This window comes from Oncorhynchus tshawytscha, linkage group LG09 (assembly GCF_018296145.1).
Source record: "Oncorhynchus tshawytscha isolate Ot180627B linkage group LG09, Otsh_v2.0, whole genome shotgun sequence".
NCBI classification, from domain to species: Eukaryota; Metazoa; Chordata; class Actinopteri; order Salmoniformes; family Salmonidae; genus Oncorhynchus; species Oncorhynchus tshawytscha.
The window spans coordinates 53,429,292-53,446,037 of NC_056437.1; the positions used below are offsets into that span (position 1 = coordinate 53,429,292).

Below are 16,746 nucleotides of genomic sequence, written 5' to 3' on the forward strand. Positions count from 1 at the left end.
TTTAAAATTATTCATAAATATTACCCTGCCAACCACTATATGAAGAAGTTTAAGGAAAACATAAACTCAAATTCTTTTGGCCTAATTTTATATTCACAAATGTAAATTTTTTACCTTACACAAATACATTTAACTGTTTTTTAAGACAATTAAATACTCTTCTGACAAAAAAGCTGTTAGAATTATAAGTGTATGTATGTCCCTTAAGGTCCTTGTGTAATGTGATATTGTACCCTAGCCCAATTGTCCTTTGTATATTATTTATATATACTTGTGTTCCCACATGTACTTCCTGTATTGATTTGTTGTTAATAAAAATAAAAAAGAATATATATATATATAATTTAAAAAAGAGCATAGGCAAAATGTATTCAATAGGATTGGTTGCTGGGAAAGTTGAACCGAAAACGATTTTTGCATTCGTTTTCAAATATTGTTTAAAATCAATTGTCATAGTGTTTTTCTCTCGCTTTAAAATTATTTGCTTACGAGTGTTTTGTTTTTGCTTTTGTAGTCTTATTATTGTTTACAATTCTATACATTTTGCTTTCAATTATTTATTTATTTTTTCATCCATTATTTCACCCGTCCTCGAAAATATAATATTTACATTCTCAGCTTTATTTTTCATGCTCACGATTTATTTTATTTTGAATTCAATACATATGGCGTGAAATTGACCCCAGACCAATTGATTCCCATTCACATCTTGACAGCGCTCCTTGTCCCAGTATCGCCCAGAATGCACCCCGCGGCCCTTTGACGACACGTCGACAACGTACGCAATGGGCGTTAATACGATTCCAATTGAGATTTCCATCTTCTGTGGAGAGATGTACTGCTTGGATTCTTTACCTACAATAGAAATAAGCTGAAACATTTTTATGTAATTAATTTCATTATTCTTTTGGACAAATGTCATATTCACAAATGTAAATTTCCAAACAAAATACCACGTTTTCTTAGCTTACAAAAATAAATTGAACTGTATGACACTTTAAGACCTTGTGTAATGTATATTATTTATATATACTTGTGTTCCCACATGTACTTCCTGTATTGATTTGTTGTTAATAAAAATATATGTTTTCTTCGTTAAACCACAGTGGTCATCCAAAAACGGGGTTTCCTCTAGATAACACAGCCACAAAGACAAATATTGCAAACATTTATGAAAACAAAAATGTTAGCAGTGTGGTTAAGGTTTGGTTTAAAATTTAAGAAGATAAATTGTAGAAATAGGCGGAGTTTATGACTTTGTGGCTGTGTTAACTAGTGAAAACCAAAACGTAATTTGTGGTGGCTGAAGTAAAAGGTAAATAACACAACATGATCTAAGAAAATGATAGCTAGTTGTGATAGTCATTTTATATATCTCGGCCAGTGACTGATTAGTCATGATAGTTAGATATCTTATTATTAAAGAGGCACTTAGCTAAAGTTAGCTAACGTTACGTTAACGTCGTCAGCCCTTGAGATCAGGGCCTAGCTAGATTTGTTACATAGTCACTTTAGACTATGGTTCTCTAGTTGAAACCATATAACGTTAGCTAGGTAACTGTTAGCTAGCTAACGTTAGACGACTCTAATCAGCCTGCTAGCTAGCTAACTTACCTAATACCCATGCATTATTATTATGATGATGCTGCTCTATCCTGAAACGTTGTAAGAGCTAGTTTATTTAACCTTGTTACCTCTCACTTTATCTTTAATGCTGTGTTCATTTTCTGGTGCTATACTTCTCTGTATTATTGAAGCAATACTTAGCTAGCTATTTGGCAAAAAAATTGCCAATATACTACCAATCAAAAGAGATTGGCTATCACGCAGAGCCTCACACGTTTTACTATTGTTGCCGCACAGGAATGTAAATGTCGGAGGACCAGGAAGCCCAGGAGGATGAGTTGCTTGCTCTAGCGAGTATTTACGATGAAGAGGAGTTTCACAGAGCCAAATCTGCACAGGGCGGTGAGATACAACTATGCCTTGAACTTCCTCCTAGTTTCAAGTTGATAGTCGATGGTAAGGCTGTTTACCTTCCTCTCCATTAATACTGAGTGTCCCTTTAAAATGAATCAACTGTCAATCAGCATTAAAACCTGAACAATCAAATGTGTTGTATGTTTCTGGCAGGAAACAAGCAGACCGAATATGACATATCTTTCCTACCTCCTCTGGTGCTTAACTTTGAACTTCCTGCTGACTACCCTTCTTCCTCATCTCCGGTCTATACACTAAGTTCCAAATGGCTGTCAAGGGACCAGGTGAGGTAGACCCATCAACATGACAAGAAATCATATAACATGTTTCAACAATATTCCCCTTGTCCTCCAGCTTGGAAACCCAACTTTGAATTTCATTGAATTCTACGTTGGGCATAAATTTGCATTTTGGATAAGGAACGATGTCCCTCACATGACCTCTACAAGCCAGAATGTTGAATCTAATTATATTTTAACTTACTTTACCTGTTGTCTGAGCAGTTGGTCCTGTTGAAGGTAGTAAAGTCAGACAATATATCCTCAGGGAAAGTATGATTACATCAACTTTTCAAGGCGCTGGTAGTACATTCAGGTTTCTATTATGTGAAGCATGCGAACAAGATGAAAATACATGCACGAGATGCATGCATACTTGCCAAGCTCGTGTACGTATTTACATGCTTCTATGCATGCTTCAGGTGATAAAAATCGGAAAGCACTACCAGTGCTTTGAAAAGTTTATATAATTATACTTTCCTGTGGATATATTCTCACATTCCTACCTGCAAAAGGACCAACCGCACGGACAACAGGTAAAGTAAGTTAAAATCTAATTTCATTCAACATTCTGATTTGTAGACGTCGTGAGAGGAAACCTTCCTGATCCAAACTCTCACTCATGCCCGATGTAGAATTCAACGAAATTCAACGTTGGGTCTACAGGCTCCTCACCAACCCTTCTCTTTCTCCCCCTCAGATGACTTCTCTATGCAAGCGCCTGGATGGGCTGTGGGAGGAGAACCAGGGCTGTGTTGTTCTCTTCACATGGATCCAGTTCCTTAAGGAGGAGGCCTTTGCCTTCCTCGACGTCAAGTCTCCCCTGGAGGTGGTCAAGGGGGGCAACGCTCCGGTGGAATGGAAGAGGAGTGAGGCTGGTGTGAAGCGGGCGGGGAGTCTAACCGGGGAGAAGGATAAACTGGAGCCCCTGCTGGAGCTGGACCCCCGTGCTGTCCTGGTGGTTGACCCCCGTACTGATATCCTACCTCAGCTCCTGGACTTTGATGAAGCTCAGCGGCAGAAGGTGTTTGACGCCAAGGCGTTCTGCTGTGGTATCTGCTTCATGGAGAAGCTGGGCTCGGGCTGCCTGTGCTTTAAGGAATGCCAGCATGTGTACTGCAAGACCTGCATGACGGAATACTTCCAGATTCAGATCCGCGACGGCAACGTTCAGTGCCTTAACTGCCCCGAGCCCAAGTGCACCTCCTTGGCTACACCCTCACAGGTAACTGACTCTTGTGACATTAATGAGTTCTTGTGACAATCTTATGAGCACTGACTAATGCACTGCCCCTTTTACAGGTCAAGCTCCTTGTCGGGGAGGAGTTGTTTGCGCGTTATGACCGCCTTCTGCTTCAGTCCAGCCTGGATCTGATGGCTGACGTAGTGTACTGCCCTCGCCAGTCCTGCTGCCAGGCTGTGATGGTGGAGCCAGACACCACCATGGGCATTTGCCCAGCCTGCCAGTACGCCTTCTGCACCCTCTGCAAACGGGGATACCACGGCCTGTCCCACTGCAAGGTCACAGCGGGTAAAGGAAATAGTTTACATTGTATTACATAGTTTATATAGTATATTACCTGACAAGTAATGAGTTATATGCTGTGCACAGACTATACACTAAAGATGATCAATCTAAATGTAGGTTAGAGTAATGGTTATGGTATTGAGAGTGGTCTCTACCTCCTGCCTTGTAGATGAGCTGCGAGGCCTGCGGGATGAGTATATATCTGCCAGTGCTGAGGGGAAGAAGTTCATGGAGCAGCGCTTTGGGAAGCGGGTCATCCAGCGTGCTGTGGAGGAATCCTTCAGCAGGGATTGGCTTAATGAGAACTGTAAAGGCTGCCCTCGCTGTGGCACTAATATACAGGTATGTTGCTCTCCGCACTACACAGCTTTATAACTAGTTAGTATGCATATGTTTTGCTGCTCCTACATGATTTTGATCTATCATCTTCTCTGTTCTGTCTTTATGTGTAGAAGGTTGATGGCTGCAACAAGATGACTTGCACCTCGTGTAAGCAGTACTTCTGCTGGCTGTGTCTGGGCCAGCTCACACGTGTCAACCCCTACAGCCACTTCAACAACCCCTCCTCGCCTTGCTTCAACCAGTGAGTGGCTTTGCTATGTCTGACAATTGGCTCTGTGTCCTTTTGAGGTGTAGGATACATAAGGATTATGAACAAAGGGGGGAATTCAGAAGCGAGTTACATATGCATCAATTTAAATTTCACTTTTCTCTCTATGCATATTCTGAACTTGAATTTAAGCATGGGGAAATTACCAGTGCCAGCAAGGTAAGTGTTTAGGGTGGAGATCAAAGAAACAGGTGTGGCAGAGGTGTGTCTACAGATGCATCCTATTCTAACCTGGACTTAATTCCCTAATATTTCCACCACTTTTTTATGCACAAGGAAACGGTGAATACAGTTGAGTTAACCTGCCGGTTCCAAGTGGAAAAAGCATCTACTTAATTTTTTCCAATACACAGTTCCATGATCAGTGCAGGCAACTAGGGTATTTTTTAAAAATATTATTCTACATATTATAATTATATTGTAGGCTACACTACTTCCAATGTTACCATTGATGAACTTAATGTGTCAATTTTCAGAATGAATCAAACCACCTTTTTTTCGTTCGTGTGGAAAAGGAGTAGCTCACTAAGGCACTGCATTGCAGTACTTGAGGCGTCACTACAGACCCGGGTTCGATCCCAGGCTGTATCACAACTGGCTGTGATCGGGAGTCACATTTGGCCCAGCTTCATCCGGGTTAGGGGAGGGTTTGGCTGGGGGTGCTTTACTTGGCTCATCGCACTCTAGTGACTCCAAATCCATATGTATATATTTTTTATTTAACTAGGCATGTCAGTTAAGAACAAATTCTTATTTACAATGACTGCCTTCCCCCGGGCCAAACCTGGACGACGCTGGGGCAGGTAGCCTAGTGGTTAGAGCATTGGACCAGTAACCGAAAGCTTGCTGGATCGAATCCCTGAGCTGACAGTTAACCCACTGTTCCCCGGGCGCCGAAGACATGGATGTCTATTATGGCAGCCCCCCGCAAAGCTGATTCAGGGGTTGGGTTAAGTGTGGAAGACACATTTCAGTTGAATGCATTCAGTTGTACAACTGACTAGGTATCCCCCTTTCTCTTTCCAATTGTGCGCCGCCCTATGGGACTGCCTATCACGGCAGAATGTGATACAGCCTGGAATCGAACCAGGGACTGTTGTGATGCCTTAGACCGCTGTGCCACTCGGGAGCACTAATGTAATATTTTGTTGTTGTTTTTAAATCTATCCATGGGTTCTGAAACGGAGACAAATGTGCATATGTTTTCATTGCTATCTTTGTATATTCTGACCGCGTTCTCCATACATTCAAGTCTTGGGCCAATCAAATTAAATGAACACCGTATTTAAAGGGATTGCTTTAGATAAATGAACAGACACTAATTGAACAAAAACTCACTGATCAAATTGTGTTTTCTGGGGTTGAATTAAATGTATTTAGTGCGCGCAAGGGAACCACGCCCGCAAACCTCGTTATGCACCTCCATAAGGTCATTCTAAATACCAACTACTGAAGTGCGTAGGAAAGGCGTACATTTCCAAAGTCTGAATCGGCCCCATAGAATGTCTATCTAACCTTCTTTTTATTGGCTTCTTAATTAATGAGTAAAAATGACTAATTTCTTGTGTTTCTTTGTTATTTTATAGGCTGTTCCAGGGTGTGGATATTGATGAAGATGATGCCTTTTGGAGTGATGAAGAGGACTGATGTGCAATACCTCCCATGCGTGCTTCATTTGTATGCACTTTAACCGCCCATGGATTTAGCCAATACAATTTCTCACCATCATTGATCAGGCATTTACTTACTCAAAATACATCAGTCATTTCTGATGGTTGAATGGCTAGCGGAGAGCAATTCCAGTTAGAAGTAGGCACATTACCTTACTCCAAACAGCAGTCAAATACTCAGGGCCAGTATTTTTCTGAAAGAATACTCGTGAAGAGAGTGTGAGCGAGTGTACCAAAAACGAATGGGTTACAGTGTGTTTAGATGATTTGAACAGATAACGTTGGTATGTTTTATCAATCTCAATATGAAAAGGAAATTCAGGGATCCGGGGGTGAAATCTTTCAATCAAGAACAGAGGACAACATTTTGGGATAATGTTTGTACAATTTAATGTCTGTCCTTTAGAACCACTTTAATCATGATGAGTTAACTCTCTGTATACCCGGATACCATCCAAACCATGAGCTCACAGCTTGATGTAAAAACAAAAGGGTGAATAAAGCTTTGCCAAATGTGACATTCATCCAATGGCCATCAAGAAATGATTTTTAGACACACTATTGTCCTTTTTTGTATGTTTTTCTTCATTTTTCACCAAAAGGTACACTTTATTTATCATGTAACATGATTTGTTTGAATGGGACACACTCAGGAGGAGGCTGGTGGGAGGGGTTATAGGATTATGGGCTCATTGTAATGGCTGGAATGGAATTAATACAACATGGGTTGATACATGGTTTCCATATGTTTGATACAATTCCATTTACTCCATTCCAGCTATTACAATGTGCCCATCCTCCTATTGCTCCTCCCGCCAGCCTCCTCTGACGCACACTGTTGATTAGGTTAAATATGGCATTGTTTCAGTACAAAAGATATGTCCGTAACCACCCTGACATTTGCTAGTTACTACCTACTCACATTATGATCTTCATCTAAACTTTTCAGAAAGTGAGGCTAATTTGGAAATGGACATCAATGTAAATCACATTCAAAATACATGTCCTGCTCTTAAAATAGTTATATTGTGCTTTTCACTTTTATCTGTTAATGTTGAAGGGGGACTTTCTTTAACATTTGCAGTAGTCCTGAATTTAAAAAGTGTTGTAATAACCATAAACATACATAAATAACCCTTTGCTTTTAGTGTTCATTCCCATGTTGGGGGTTTTAGGACATTCTTCATGTGTTCCTTTTCTCAATACATGTTATATGAAGTTACTCAGAAATGTACTCCCTTGTTTATTTTGTCACACTATTAAGAGTGAACATGTGTTAACAGAATCACTTCCTGTCCATTCCTATACTTGCAAAAGTGCTTGTACCTTGATACCGCTGCATGCAATTATAGTTCCTTATATCTTGTCCCATAGTCGCACTCATCTGCTGGTAGAAATTCTGCCTTTTGGCATTGTTTTAATCAAAGTACTTACTCTTTTTAGTTATATTGCCTCCCTTGTAAGTTCACTGTTGGCTTGGCTGAAAAGCTGACTGCTGAATTAGTGATGAGATGAGAACCATCCGAAGGACGCAACCTTTCCAACGAGAACATACAATGCCTTTTCCTTCCACAAGAGTGTGCAAGGGCTGTGCTGTCATTGTCTTTAACACAGAAGGCATTGCTGAGTCAAACAGGTGGCAGAGGAAACCAAGAATGATTGTTGGTCCAAAATTACTGAACTAACATGAGGTGTTAGACATGTTGCTGATTATGGTTACATTCTGAAATCAAATGTTCTGACTGATTAAATCCTGATCACTTAATCAGCCTTTCTTTTATTGAAGTCAACCTTCGATTTTAGAATGCAAACATATTTTAATTTCCTGTCATGAGTTTAACAGATGTGTATTAAAACATGTTTTGGATTTATGCCGCTCATCTACAAAATGTTTGAGCATTGAGAGCGTTGTTGTAACTGTTTGTCATGATATTACAGACACAGACTACAATGTAACTGTTGTCTTTGATTTAACTGGCCCCTTTAATCTGTCCTTCAGCAAGAATGCAGCTTCCCTGGTCTCCATGCCTATCAAGGGACCTCATTTATTACACACAATAGTTGATCTTATTTATACACACTATTACCATGTGTTTCCACCTGGGAAGGGGACAGAGTGATGGAGGGACAGGACACAGAGACAGGAGAAGAACAAAACAGTACTAAAGAAACAAAGAGAGTCCATGTTGTAGCAAGTGATTCAAAAGCCATCAGTACAACACAGTTTAATCCCTTTGGCTAAAGTTGCTGACAGTGGATAACCCTTTAAAATGGCCCCTGTCATGCCTCGTGGTATAGGAGCGCCCCCCCAGCATGTTAGTAAAGATTTGTGCTTTCAAACGGGCCAGTTCCACACGCACAAATTCGGCCACAGGACTGAATCCCCTTAGCTGCCCCAAACCCACAGACCACTTCTCTTTATACGCCGGTGAGCAGGCCAAAGCTGAACAAGGTCAGTAATATATGATGAGTAGCTTGCGTCGATGGCGAGATACTGATTAGATGATAGTGTCAATCAAAACCTGAATGTTGAACTAAAACTTGATGTAATAATTTTAGCTTGAAATTTTAGCTTGAAACCTTTTTTTGGTGTGTTGATTATCAGTTCACTGAATGATTCAGTGATAACATGTCTGGAAATGTATTATTTAGTTAATTGTCAAACACTTAATCTGTTTACCTTGATGAACACAGAATTATTTTTCTCCGTGATTGACCACTAAATGTGTTTGTTCAATTTTATGGAGGGTATAAAAAAATATTTGGATATTTACCACACTTAGTAGGCCTATGTGTAATTCATACATTGAGAAGATGTATAATGTACAGATGTTGGAATGCAGGATTGACAACACGATTCAGAGTTGTATAGCAATGTAAGCATAGGAGTCACTGTACATGATGTGATATTTCTTCACACCAGAGGAACCTGACCCAGTCAGCTGTAGCCTGCAGAGTACAGAGGGACCAACCAGTCACATCATGATTGAAGCTGACCGAGAGCTATCAGCCATGGTGCAGGATATATGGGATAAAGATGTCAACAGACTGAAACCAGGGACAGACTACCGGATCTCTCTGCAGGTAGCAAAACTGAAAACGATCCAAATGGCACTACTGTATGTAGATGTTTTAAAATATATATATATACACATCATTCCCGTGACAAATTGTACAGAGGCGTTTTACTCCAAATGAACTAATGGATGTTTTTGCACAACATCCTGAGGCCACAATCATTGTTTGGTGAGAAAGGTCAGAGCACATTGAACAAATCTAGACCTCTAAAATACTCTAGATTGTTGCTCTGTGGTGTCTTTCTGAAGGACACAATAGCATGTTAGACACTGTGCCACAGACAGATAGCTGCCACAGGCAGACAGAGAGAGAATGCAAGTCAAGTGAAAACATGCTGCTGTTGTTAGAATTTCCTGGCTCTCATAAACAAAACACCGGAGTTGCAGCTTTATAGGGCACTGGGTCATGTTTCTTTTCCATCAAGGGGTTACAATGTAAAATTAAAAAAAATAAAAAGATTTATTCCTGGATCATTGGTGGGAGTGTTTAGACATTTGGAATACTGTATGTAACTGATTTGCTCTTCCTCCTCTGCTGTGCTTTGTGCAGGGGAAAGCTGGGCCTGTGAATGCTGACATGAATGATGACATGAATGATGACAATGATGGAGCCGGATATCCTCTGTTCTCATTTGTCGATGAACGCATTTTCAAAAAGGAGTCTTTCTTAGGTAAGGGCCTGACGTGTGAGGGTTAGAGCTTTGGGATCAACTTTTGCCTCATTATTTTCCTTTGGAAATTCTGCCATATTTGCAATGTATTACATAAGCAGAGAGTAGCAGGAGTTCGAGTATAATTGAACAAAGTGGCGATTTTAGCATGAAAATCTTGGTGAAGCAAATTCAACATTTTTTTAATGCATGCCAGGAGAGCCACAACACTAACAATACATTAATTGCACTATAACAGTGACAAGCGGTGCCCACAAACTGTTAGGGCCTACATAAAGCTGTCCCAACAGCAGAGCTTTCTTTCCAACACCAAGGAGTGAATTCTTACCACTGCTACACCTGGCTATCGGCATAGCCTTGTCTGGCAGCGAAACAGTTAGTTTAGCCTTGTTTACGGCATTTTTAAAAAACATAGCTGATATGGCTGACTTGCTTAAAAAATGTGGGTTGTGGCATAAGGGAACGATGAGCGGATAAGAGGCAATCTGTAATTTCGATTAAGACATTAATGAGCGGACTTAATCAATATAAATATTTGTTCAACACTTTTGAAATGTAAACGACAGATTTCAGAACATGGGCTATTCTTACAGTATTCTCCCTGTACACCAAGTCAGAACCATAGGATAAATAAAGGGGGCATATAAGCAAACAATGAAAGCTCTTACAATATTCTGTTATGATATTTCGCTAAAACAGGCTATAGACTACACGTGCAACACCAAGTCAGAACGTTAGGCTAAGTTATGAGGTGGAAAGGGACAAAATTATTAGGGTGAGGCACATGGGCCACTAACAGCTTACTACACAACATACACCTAGTATTACTTTCTTAGCTACAATATACAGTGGGGCAAAAAAGTATTTAGTCAGCCACCAATTGTGCAAGTTCTCCCACTTAAAAAGATGAGAGAGGCCTGTCATTTTCATCATAGGTACACTTCAACTATGACAGACAAAATGAGAAAAATGAATTTTTAATGAATTTATTTGCAAATCATGGTGGAAAATAAGTATTTGGTCAATAACAAAAGTTTATCTCAATACTTTAATATACCCTTTGTTGGCAATGACAGAGGTCAAACGTTTTCTGTAAGTCTTCACAAGGTTTTCACACACTGTTGCTGGTATTTTGGCCCATTCCTCCATGCAGATCTCCTCTAGAGCAGTGATGTTTTGGGGCTGTTGCTGGGCAACACGGACTTTCAACTCCCTCCAAAGATTTTCTATGGCGTTGAGATCTGGAGACTGGCTAGGCCACTCCAGGATCTTGAAATGCTTCTGACTGTTCAAAACGTATTTCACCAGTCGGAGCTAGTTTTTTTCAGAGTTTCCAGTTGTCTTGAACTCACTGAAGTCCGATATTTCTGAGTTTCCAGTTGTTTTGGACGCGGTAGTAGTTACCTGGATTAACAGCATGGCCACTGTATTCAACCTTTTCTGGCCCATGGTGTTGCATTTGAATGTTTATCCTTTTAAGCTTGGAAAAGAGACCCTTAAACCCAGACTTGGACCACAAACCCTCTCCACTGAATAGAAGGCTAGTGATTGCTTTGCAACGCTTGCAGTTAGCCACCGATTCCTTCCAAAACATTCAATGTTGGATTTGCGATTTCTGACTTGTTGTATAATGTTTATTTCCAATGGCCGATGAGCACCGATACAATATATCTATAATTTCTCTTCATACGACAAGGATTGAAGAATTTGCCAGTAGATTGTCAACTTGATTCATGACGATGACTGCTTGTCTAGCTTGCTAGCTAAGATTTTGAAGGTATGATGTTGACATGATCAGTCCAATCAAAGCTACCGGTAGATATAACGTGAGCTGACATCATTTTATCTGATGCCAATGGCCTTAAGCCTTCTTGGATGGGCACTTCTAATGTAAATCTATGCAGCACCCAAGGGGCTTGAATTTTCGAGCTCTCCCCTGTAGATTTTTGCAGTGATGCCAATTATGGCGTAACTAGAGAACATTACCAACCTCTATGGTCTGTATTTTCCGCTGGCTGCCCTACAACCACAGAAAGCACTGAGCTAGGCTCAAACACCTGCATTTTTGATCTGCCTTACTCAAGAAAGCAAAAAAGAGACCATGTTTGTATGCAGCTTTATTAACTCAATTATTTATTTATTTTATATTGTTTGCAAACTGATATGTGACACGTACTAATACCAAAATAACATGCAAAACTGGCAACAAAACAGGTGGGGCTCAGCCCTACCTGAATGATGGGTCACCACTGATTGAACATGATACAACAGGATGTGTACTGACTTCAGTGGGAGTGGATAGACAAAACAAACTAGTCCTGTCAGCAAACATGTCCACATTGGCACGGTGTAGGCCCAGTGTGGGCTAAAATATTGGCCTCATGTAGGCTGCCCACATTGGGCCGATGTGCCTTTAACCCATAAACTCCACATTGGCCCCAGGGCAGGTGGGCGCAAGGGCAGGCCTCACGTCACTTGAAATAAGCCCACCCTTTGGATCGGCTGCAAGTTACATTGTATCAGAAAGATAACAAAGTTGTTACTGTCATACATATTTTTACCAGAGAAAAATCAGTTTATCTTATGTCATATGCACTTATCTAAGGTTGCGCTTACACAGGTAGTCCAATCTTTATCTTTTTTCCACCAATTAGCCTTTTTACTAATCACAACAGATCTTTTCACATCAGATCTTTTTCTAAGCTGATCTGATTAGTCAGATGACCAATTAGTGAAAGCAAGATCAGAATTGGTCTGCCTGTGTAAACACAGCCACTTCATCACTGGCAGTGTACAATGTACATTTTTTGTTGATTTCACACAACAGAACACTTAAACTGGAATAACACTCAGTAATGTTTGCACAAAAATAACTTGTGAACTTATAGCTATACGTTTATAACTGGAAAAATATATAATTAAAAGATAATTGGCTGTAAAGTTCTGAACCCTCATTGGTTTGAATGGTGTCAGCCATTTTTATCTTGTATTATTTTTTACTTAACAACATGAAATGGGGTATTTGTACACCACGCCTGCAAATATTCTAATGAGCCCCTACTTCTACATTATGGTGTGGACTTGCCTGTGCTGGGCTTAGTGTAGATTAGCCTGTGCTGGGCTTGGTGTAGGCTAGCCCGTGTCGGGCTGGTTTGGACTTGGTGTGGGCTAGGCCATGTTGGGATTGTTGTGGGCTAGCCCATGTTGGGCTGATTTGGGCTTTGTGTGGGATAGCCCCTGCCCACCTTGCCCAACAAATACCCACATGGGGCCAATGAGGTCATGTTTGCTGGGATCTTACAAGATCAGAACACATGCTACACTCTAAACTAAACTGGATGTCTTCTTCCAGCCTTTATCTCTCTACTGGATAACTATGAAAGTGATACGGGTGAGCCTGAGATTGTAACCCCAGAGGAGGAAGCAGAAAACCACAAGTTTCTGGACTGCATGCTTCGAACGCCCACCATGAAGGTACCAGTTAAAACATATGGTGGAGAGGTCGATAAAAAGAAAACTGTATTTATTTGATCAGATGAAAAGGAACATAAGTCAAATCACAGATACATTTGATCAGAAAAAGTTGTATTTTTATTTTTAAATGTATGTGACATCAATTTACAGGGAGAACCATGGCCAAATTGGAACGTCAACAGCGAAAGTGAGTCAATCAACATCCCATGGTTGAAATTGTCTTCATATGTTTTTCTCATTTTTAGATTGCACATAAGTACCTAGTAGAGAAACAGCTCTCCCCAGAGGGATTACCGGAATTCAAGAAGCAGCTCTACCGTATCTGGTTTGAGCTGTACGCCAGACGAGGAGCTAGCAAGTGGGTGGAACTCTCCTCTACGTAACTATTACTTTTCAGACAAAATAATTCATCATTATGCAGCTAAATGTTTTCTCCTCCCTGGTTAGGGTTAGGCTCAGTCAATGTAAAATCCATTCACAATTAGAGAAAGCTGTATCATCACCTCAGACTCTCTTTTCCTTTGTCTTTATGCCAGTCTATTCAAATGGCAAAGAGTGTGGACTTGCAGATCAAGATTGGACTCGAGTCTGACTCAAGCCACACATTTGATTATTTGAGACTTGACTTGGTAGGAAAGAACTTGAAACTTGACTTGGACTTGGAGCCTCAAGACTCGATTTTGACTTGAGACTGATGACTCGAAAGGATTGTTTAAAAATGCCTGTTTCTGTACGGCTTTGTCAGAATTTTATATCTTATTTTACTGTATGAGACAAATAGAAATGGCTGGCCGCTATTTCATTCAATGAGTAGATGAAAGACAGCTACTTGAACATTAGTTCTTCTTCTCTGATAGAGTTCAGTGTGTCAAATCGGAGGGTCTGTTGTCCGGGCCTCTGGCAGTCTCTATGGGGGTGCCACAGGGTTCAATTCTTGGACCGACTCTCTCCTCTGTATACATCAATTATGTCGCTCTTGCTGCTGGTGAGACTCTGATCCACCTCTACGCAGACGACACCATTCTGTAAACTTCTGGCCCTTCTTTGGACACTGTGTTAACAACCCTCCAGGCGATCTTCAATGCCATACAACTCTCCTTCCGTGGCCTCCAATTGCTCTTAAATACAAGTAAAACTAAATGCATGCTCTTCAACCGATCTCTGCCTGCACCTGCCCGCTTGTCCAACATCACTACTCTGGACGGTTCTGACTTAGAATATGTGGACAACTACAAATACCTAGGTGTCTGGTTAGACTGTAAACTCTCCTTCCAGACTCACATCAAACATCTCCAATCCAAAGTTAAATCTAGAATTGGCTTCCTATTTCACAACAAAGCATCCTTCACTCATGCTGCCAAACATACCCTTGTAAAACTGACCATCCTACCAATCCTCGACTTTGGAGATTTACAAAATAGCCTCCAATACCCTACTCAATAAATTGGATGCAGTCTATCACAGTGCCATCTGTTTTGTCGCCAAAGCCCCATATACTACCCACCACTGCGACCTGTACGTTCTCGTTGGCTGGCCCTCGCTTCATACCCGTCGCCAAACCCACTGGCTCCAAGTCATCTACAAGACCCTGCTAGGTAAAGTCCCCCCTTATCTCAGCTCGCTGGTCACCATAACAACACCCACCTGTAGCACGCGCTCCAGCAGGTATATCTCTCTGGTCACCCCCAAAACCAATTCTTCCTTTGGCCGCCTCTCCTTCCAGTTCTCTGCTGCCAATGACTGGAATGAACTACAAAAATCTCTGAAACTGGAAACACTTATCTCCCTCACTAGCTTTTAGCACCAGCTGTCAGAGCAGCTCACAGATTACTGCACCTGTATATAGCCCATCTATAATTTAGCCCAAACAACTACCTCTTTCCCTACTGTATTTATTTATTTTGCTCCTTTGCACCCCATTATTTCTATCTCTACTTTGCCACTGCAAATCAACAATTCCAGTGTTTTACTCGCTATATTGTATTTACTTCGCCACCATGGCCTTTTTTGCCTTTACCTCCCTTATCTCTCCTCACTTGCTCACATTGTATATAGACTTATTTTTCTACTGTATTATTGACTGTATGTTTGTTTTACTCCATGTGTAACTCAGTGTTGTTGTATGTGTCGAACTGCTTTGCTTTATCTTGGCCAGGTCACAATTGTAAATGAGAACTTGTTCTCAACTTGCCTACCTGGTTAAATAAAGGTGAAATATATATATTTTTTAAATACTCATTATATCTAGGGGAAAAAATTACCAAATGAAACTCAGGCTAGAGACTTGGGGAAAAAACACTTGTTACTCGACTCGACTTGATTTGAGATTACTATGCATGATTTGGACTTGATTTGAGATTACTATGCATGATTTGAACTTGATTTGAGATTACAATGCATGATTTGGACTTGATTTAAGATTACAATGCATGACTTGGACTTGATTTGCACTTAGCTTTGTTTATTCCTCAAGGGAGAAGGAGAGTAGTCTATTATTTTCAGTAGTTAACACTTATACTGTATGTTAACATGCAGATTGTGCTGTAATTTCATCATGTGCACTACCACTCTACCACAATATCATCCCTTCAGAAAGAGGGTGTAAAAATCAGTAGTCTGTGTTCCAGCCTCATGATGTTCTCCCATGTTCCTCCAGGCCAGACTCCTCAGGGTTTGAGCATGTCTTTGTCGGAGAGACCAGAGGAGGCCGCACAGTCATCGGCTTTCATAACTGGATTCAGTTGTATTTGCAAGAAAAGCTGGGACACATTGATTACAAAGGCTACAGTGTGAACGCAAATTCCCCTCAGGTTAGATAAAAAAAATACTGAAATTATGAATGTATCTTTTGATTATCATGTTGAGTAACTGTGATGAGATGGTAGTTAACAATTCCAGGGCATTTCTTTGGAAATTATGTGAGAACTTTCAAACCTATTGAATGACTGTCCCATGGGTGTAGGCCTGTATGTCTTTATTGTTGTCTCTCTCTTCTCTCTTTTATTTAAAAACCAGCCTGACGAGAACAAGCATATCCTGGCACTACAGTTCAGTTGGAAGAATGGAATTAAACCCAAAGGCAGCATCTTCGTTGGTGTCAGTCCTGAATTTGAGTTTGCCCTTTATACCCTGTGTTTCCTGGTCTCACCCAATGAGCGTGTCAAAGTGTTCTTCAGTATCTATGAGGTGGATATTGTCTGTCACCACTACAACCAGAAGCATATTGGCACAACTTACCCTGTTCTTGTGAAATATCAAAATGAACCAAAAAAACAATAAAACGAATCAAACAGGACTCAAATACACTCTCACCCAAGTGTCATGAGTATTGTTTTAGTCTTTTTTATTTTTAAATAAAGATACAATACATCTTACAAGAATACGTGTTATGTTGCTCTATTAATTATTGCTGAACTAAAAGAACTGGCAGCACAGCATGTCATCTTCAGAGGTAACCT

At 40.5% G+C, this 16,746-nt stretch overlaps 2 protein-coding genes across 3 annotated transcripts; both read left to right on the plus strand.

Moving 5' to 3' along the window:
• The first annotated feature begins 1,188 nt into the window (after positions 1-1,188).
• Positions 1,189-6,590, plus strand: LOC112258122 (E3 ubiquitin-protein ligase RNF14-like). Of its 2 annotated transcripts, none has more exons than XM_024432253.2 (8): positions 1,189-1,315; positions 1,864-2,022; positions 2,134-2,264; positions 2,959-3,483; positions 3,561-3,789; positions 3,956-4,128; positions 4,239-4,369; positions 5,983-6,590. In XM_024432253.2, the coding sequence occupies exons 2-8, from the start codon at positions 1,872-1,874 to the stop codon at positions 6,041-6,043; spliced, it is 1,401 nt and encodes a 466-aa protein (XP_024288021.1). In that variant the 5' UTR covers positions 1,189-1,315; positions 1,864-1,871; the 3' UTR covers positions 6,044-6,590. The 2 variants fall into 2 exon arrangements, with proteins under 2 accessions (XP_024288021.1, XP_024288022.1); XM_024432254.2 differs by lacking the exon at positions 1,189-1,315 and adding an exon at positions 1,646-1,665.
• An 858-nt stretch (positions 6,591-7,448) lies between these two features.
• On the plus strand, positions 7,449-16,665 carry endou2 (endonuclease, polyU-specific 2). Its single transcript, XM_024432256.2, has 7 exons — positions 7,449-8,518; positions 8,990-9,150; positions 9,694-9,814; positions 13,167-13,288; positions 13,534-13,646; positions 15,945-16,098; positions 16,304-16,665. The coding sequence occupies exons 1-7, from the start codon at positions 8,380-8,382 to the stop codon at positions 16,565-16,567; spliced, it is 1,074 nt and encodes a 357-aa protein (XP_024288024.1). The 5' UTR covers positions 7,449-8,379; the 3' UTR covers positions 16,568-16,665.
• The last annotated feature ends 81 nt before the right edge of the window (positions 16,666-16,746 follow it).

Bases quoted from the DNA above. Each gene is read 5' to 3' on its own strand.
- endou2 (XM_024432256.2), top strand. From the start codon at position 8,380: ATGTTAGTAAAGATTTGTGCTTTCAAACGGGCCAGTTCCACACGCACA. The intron at 8,519-8,989 runs GTCAGTAATATA...TCTTCACACCAG, and splicing joins GCAGGCCAAAGCTGAACAAG to AGGAACCTGACCCAGTCAGC. The intron at 16,099-16,303 runs GTTAGATAAAAA...TTTAAAAACCAG, and splicing joins TGAACGCAAATTCCCCTCAG to CCTGACGAGAACAAGCATAT.
- LOC112258122 (XM_024432253.2), top strand. From the start codon at position 1,872: ATGTCGGAGGACCAGGAAGCCCAGGAGGATGAGTTGCTTGCTCTAGCG. The intron at 2,265-2,958 runs GTGAGGTAGACC...TCTCCCCCTCAG, and splicing joins AATGGCTGTCAAGGGACCAG to ATGACTTCTCTATGCAAGCG. The intron at 3,484-3,560 runs GTAACTGACTCT...CCCCTTTTACAG, and splicing joins CCTTGGCTACACCCTCACAG to GTCAAGCTCCTTGTCGGGGA.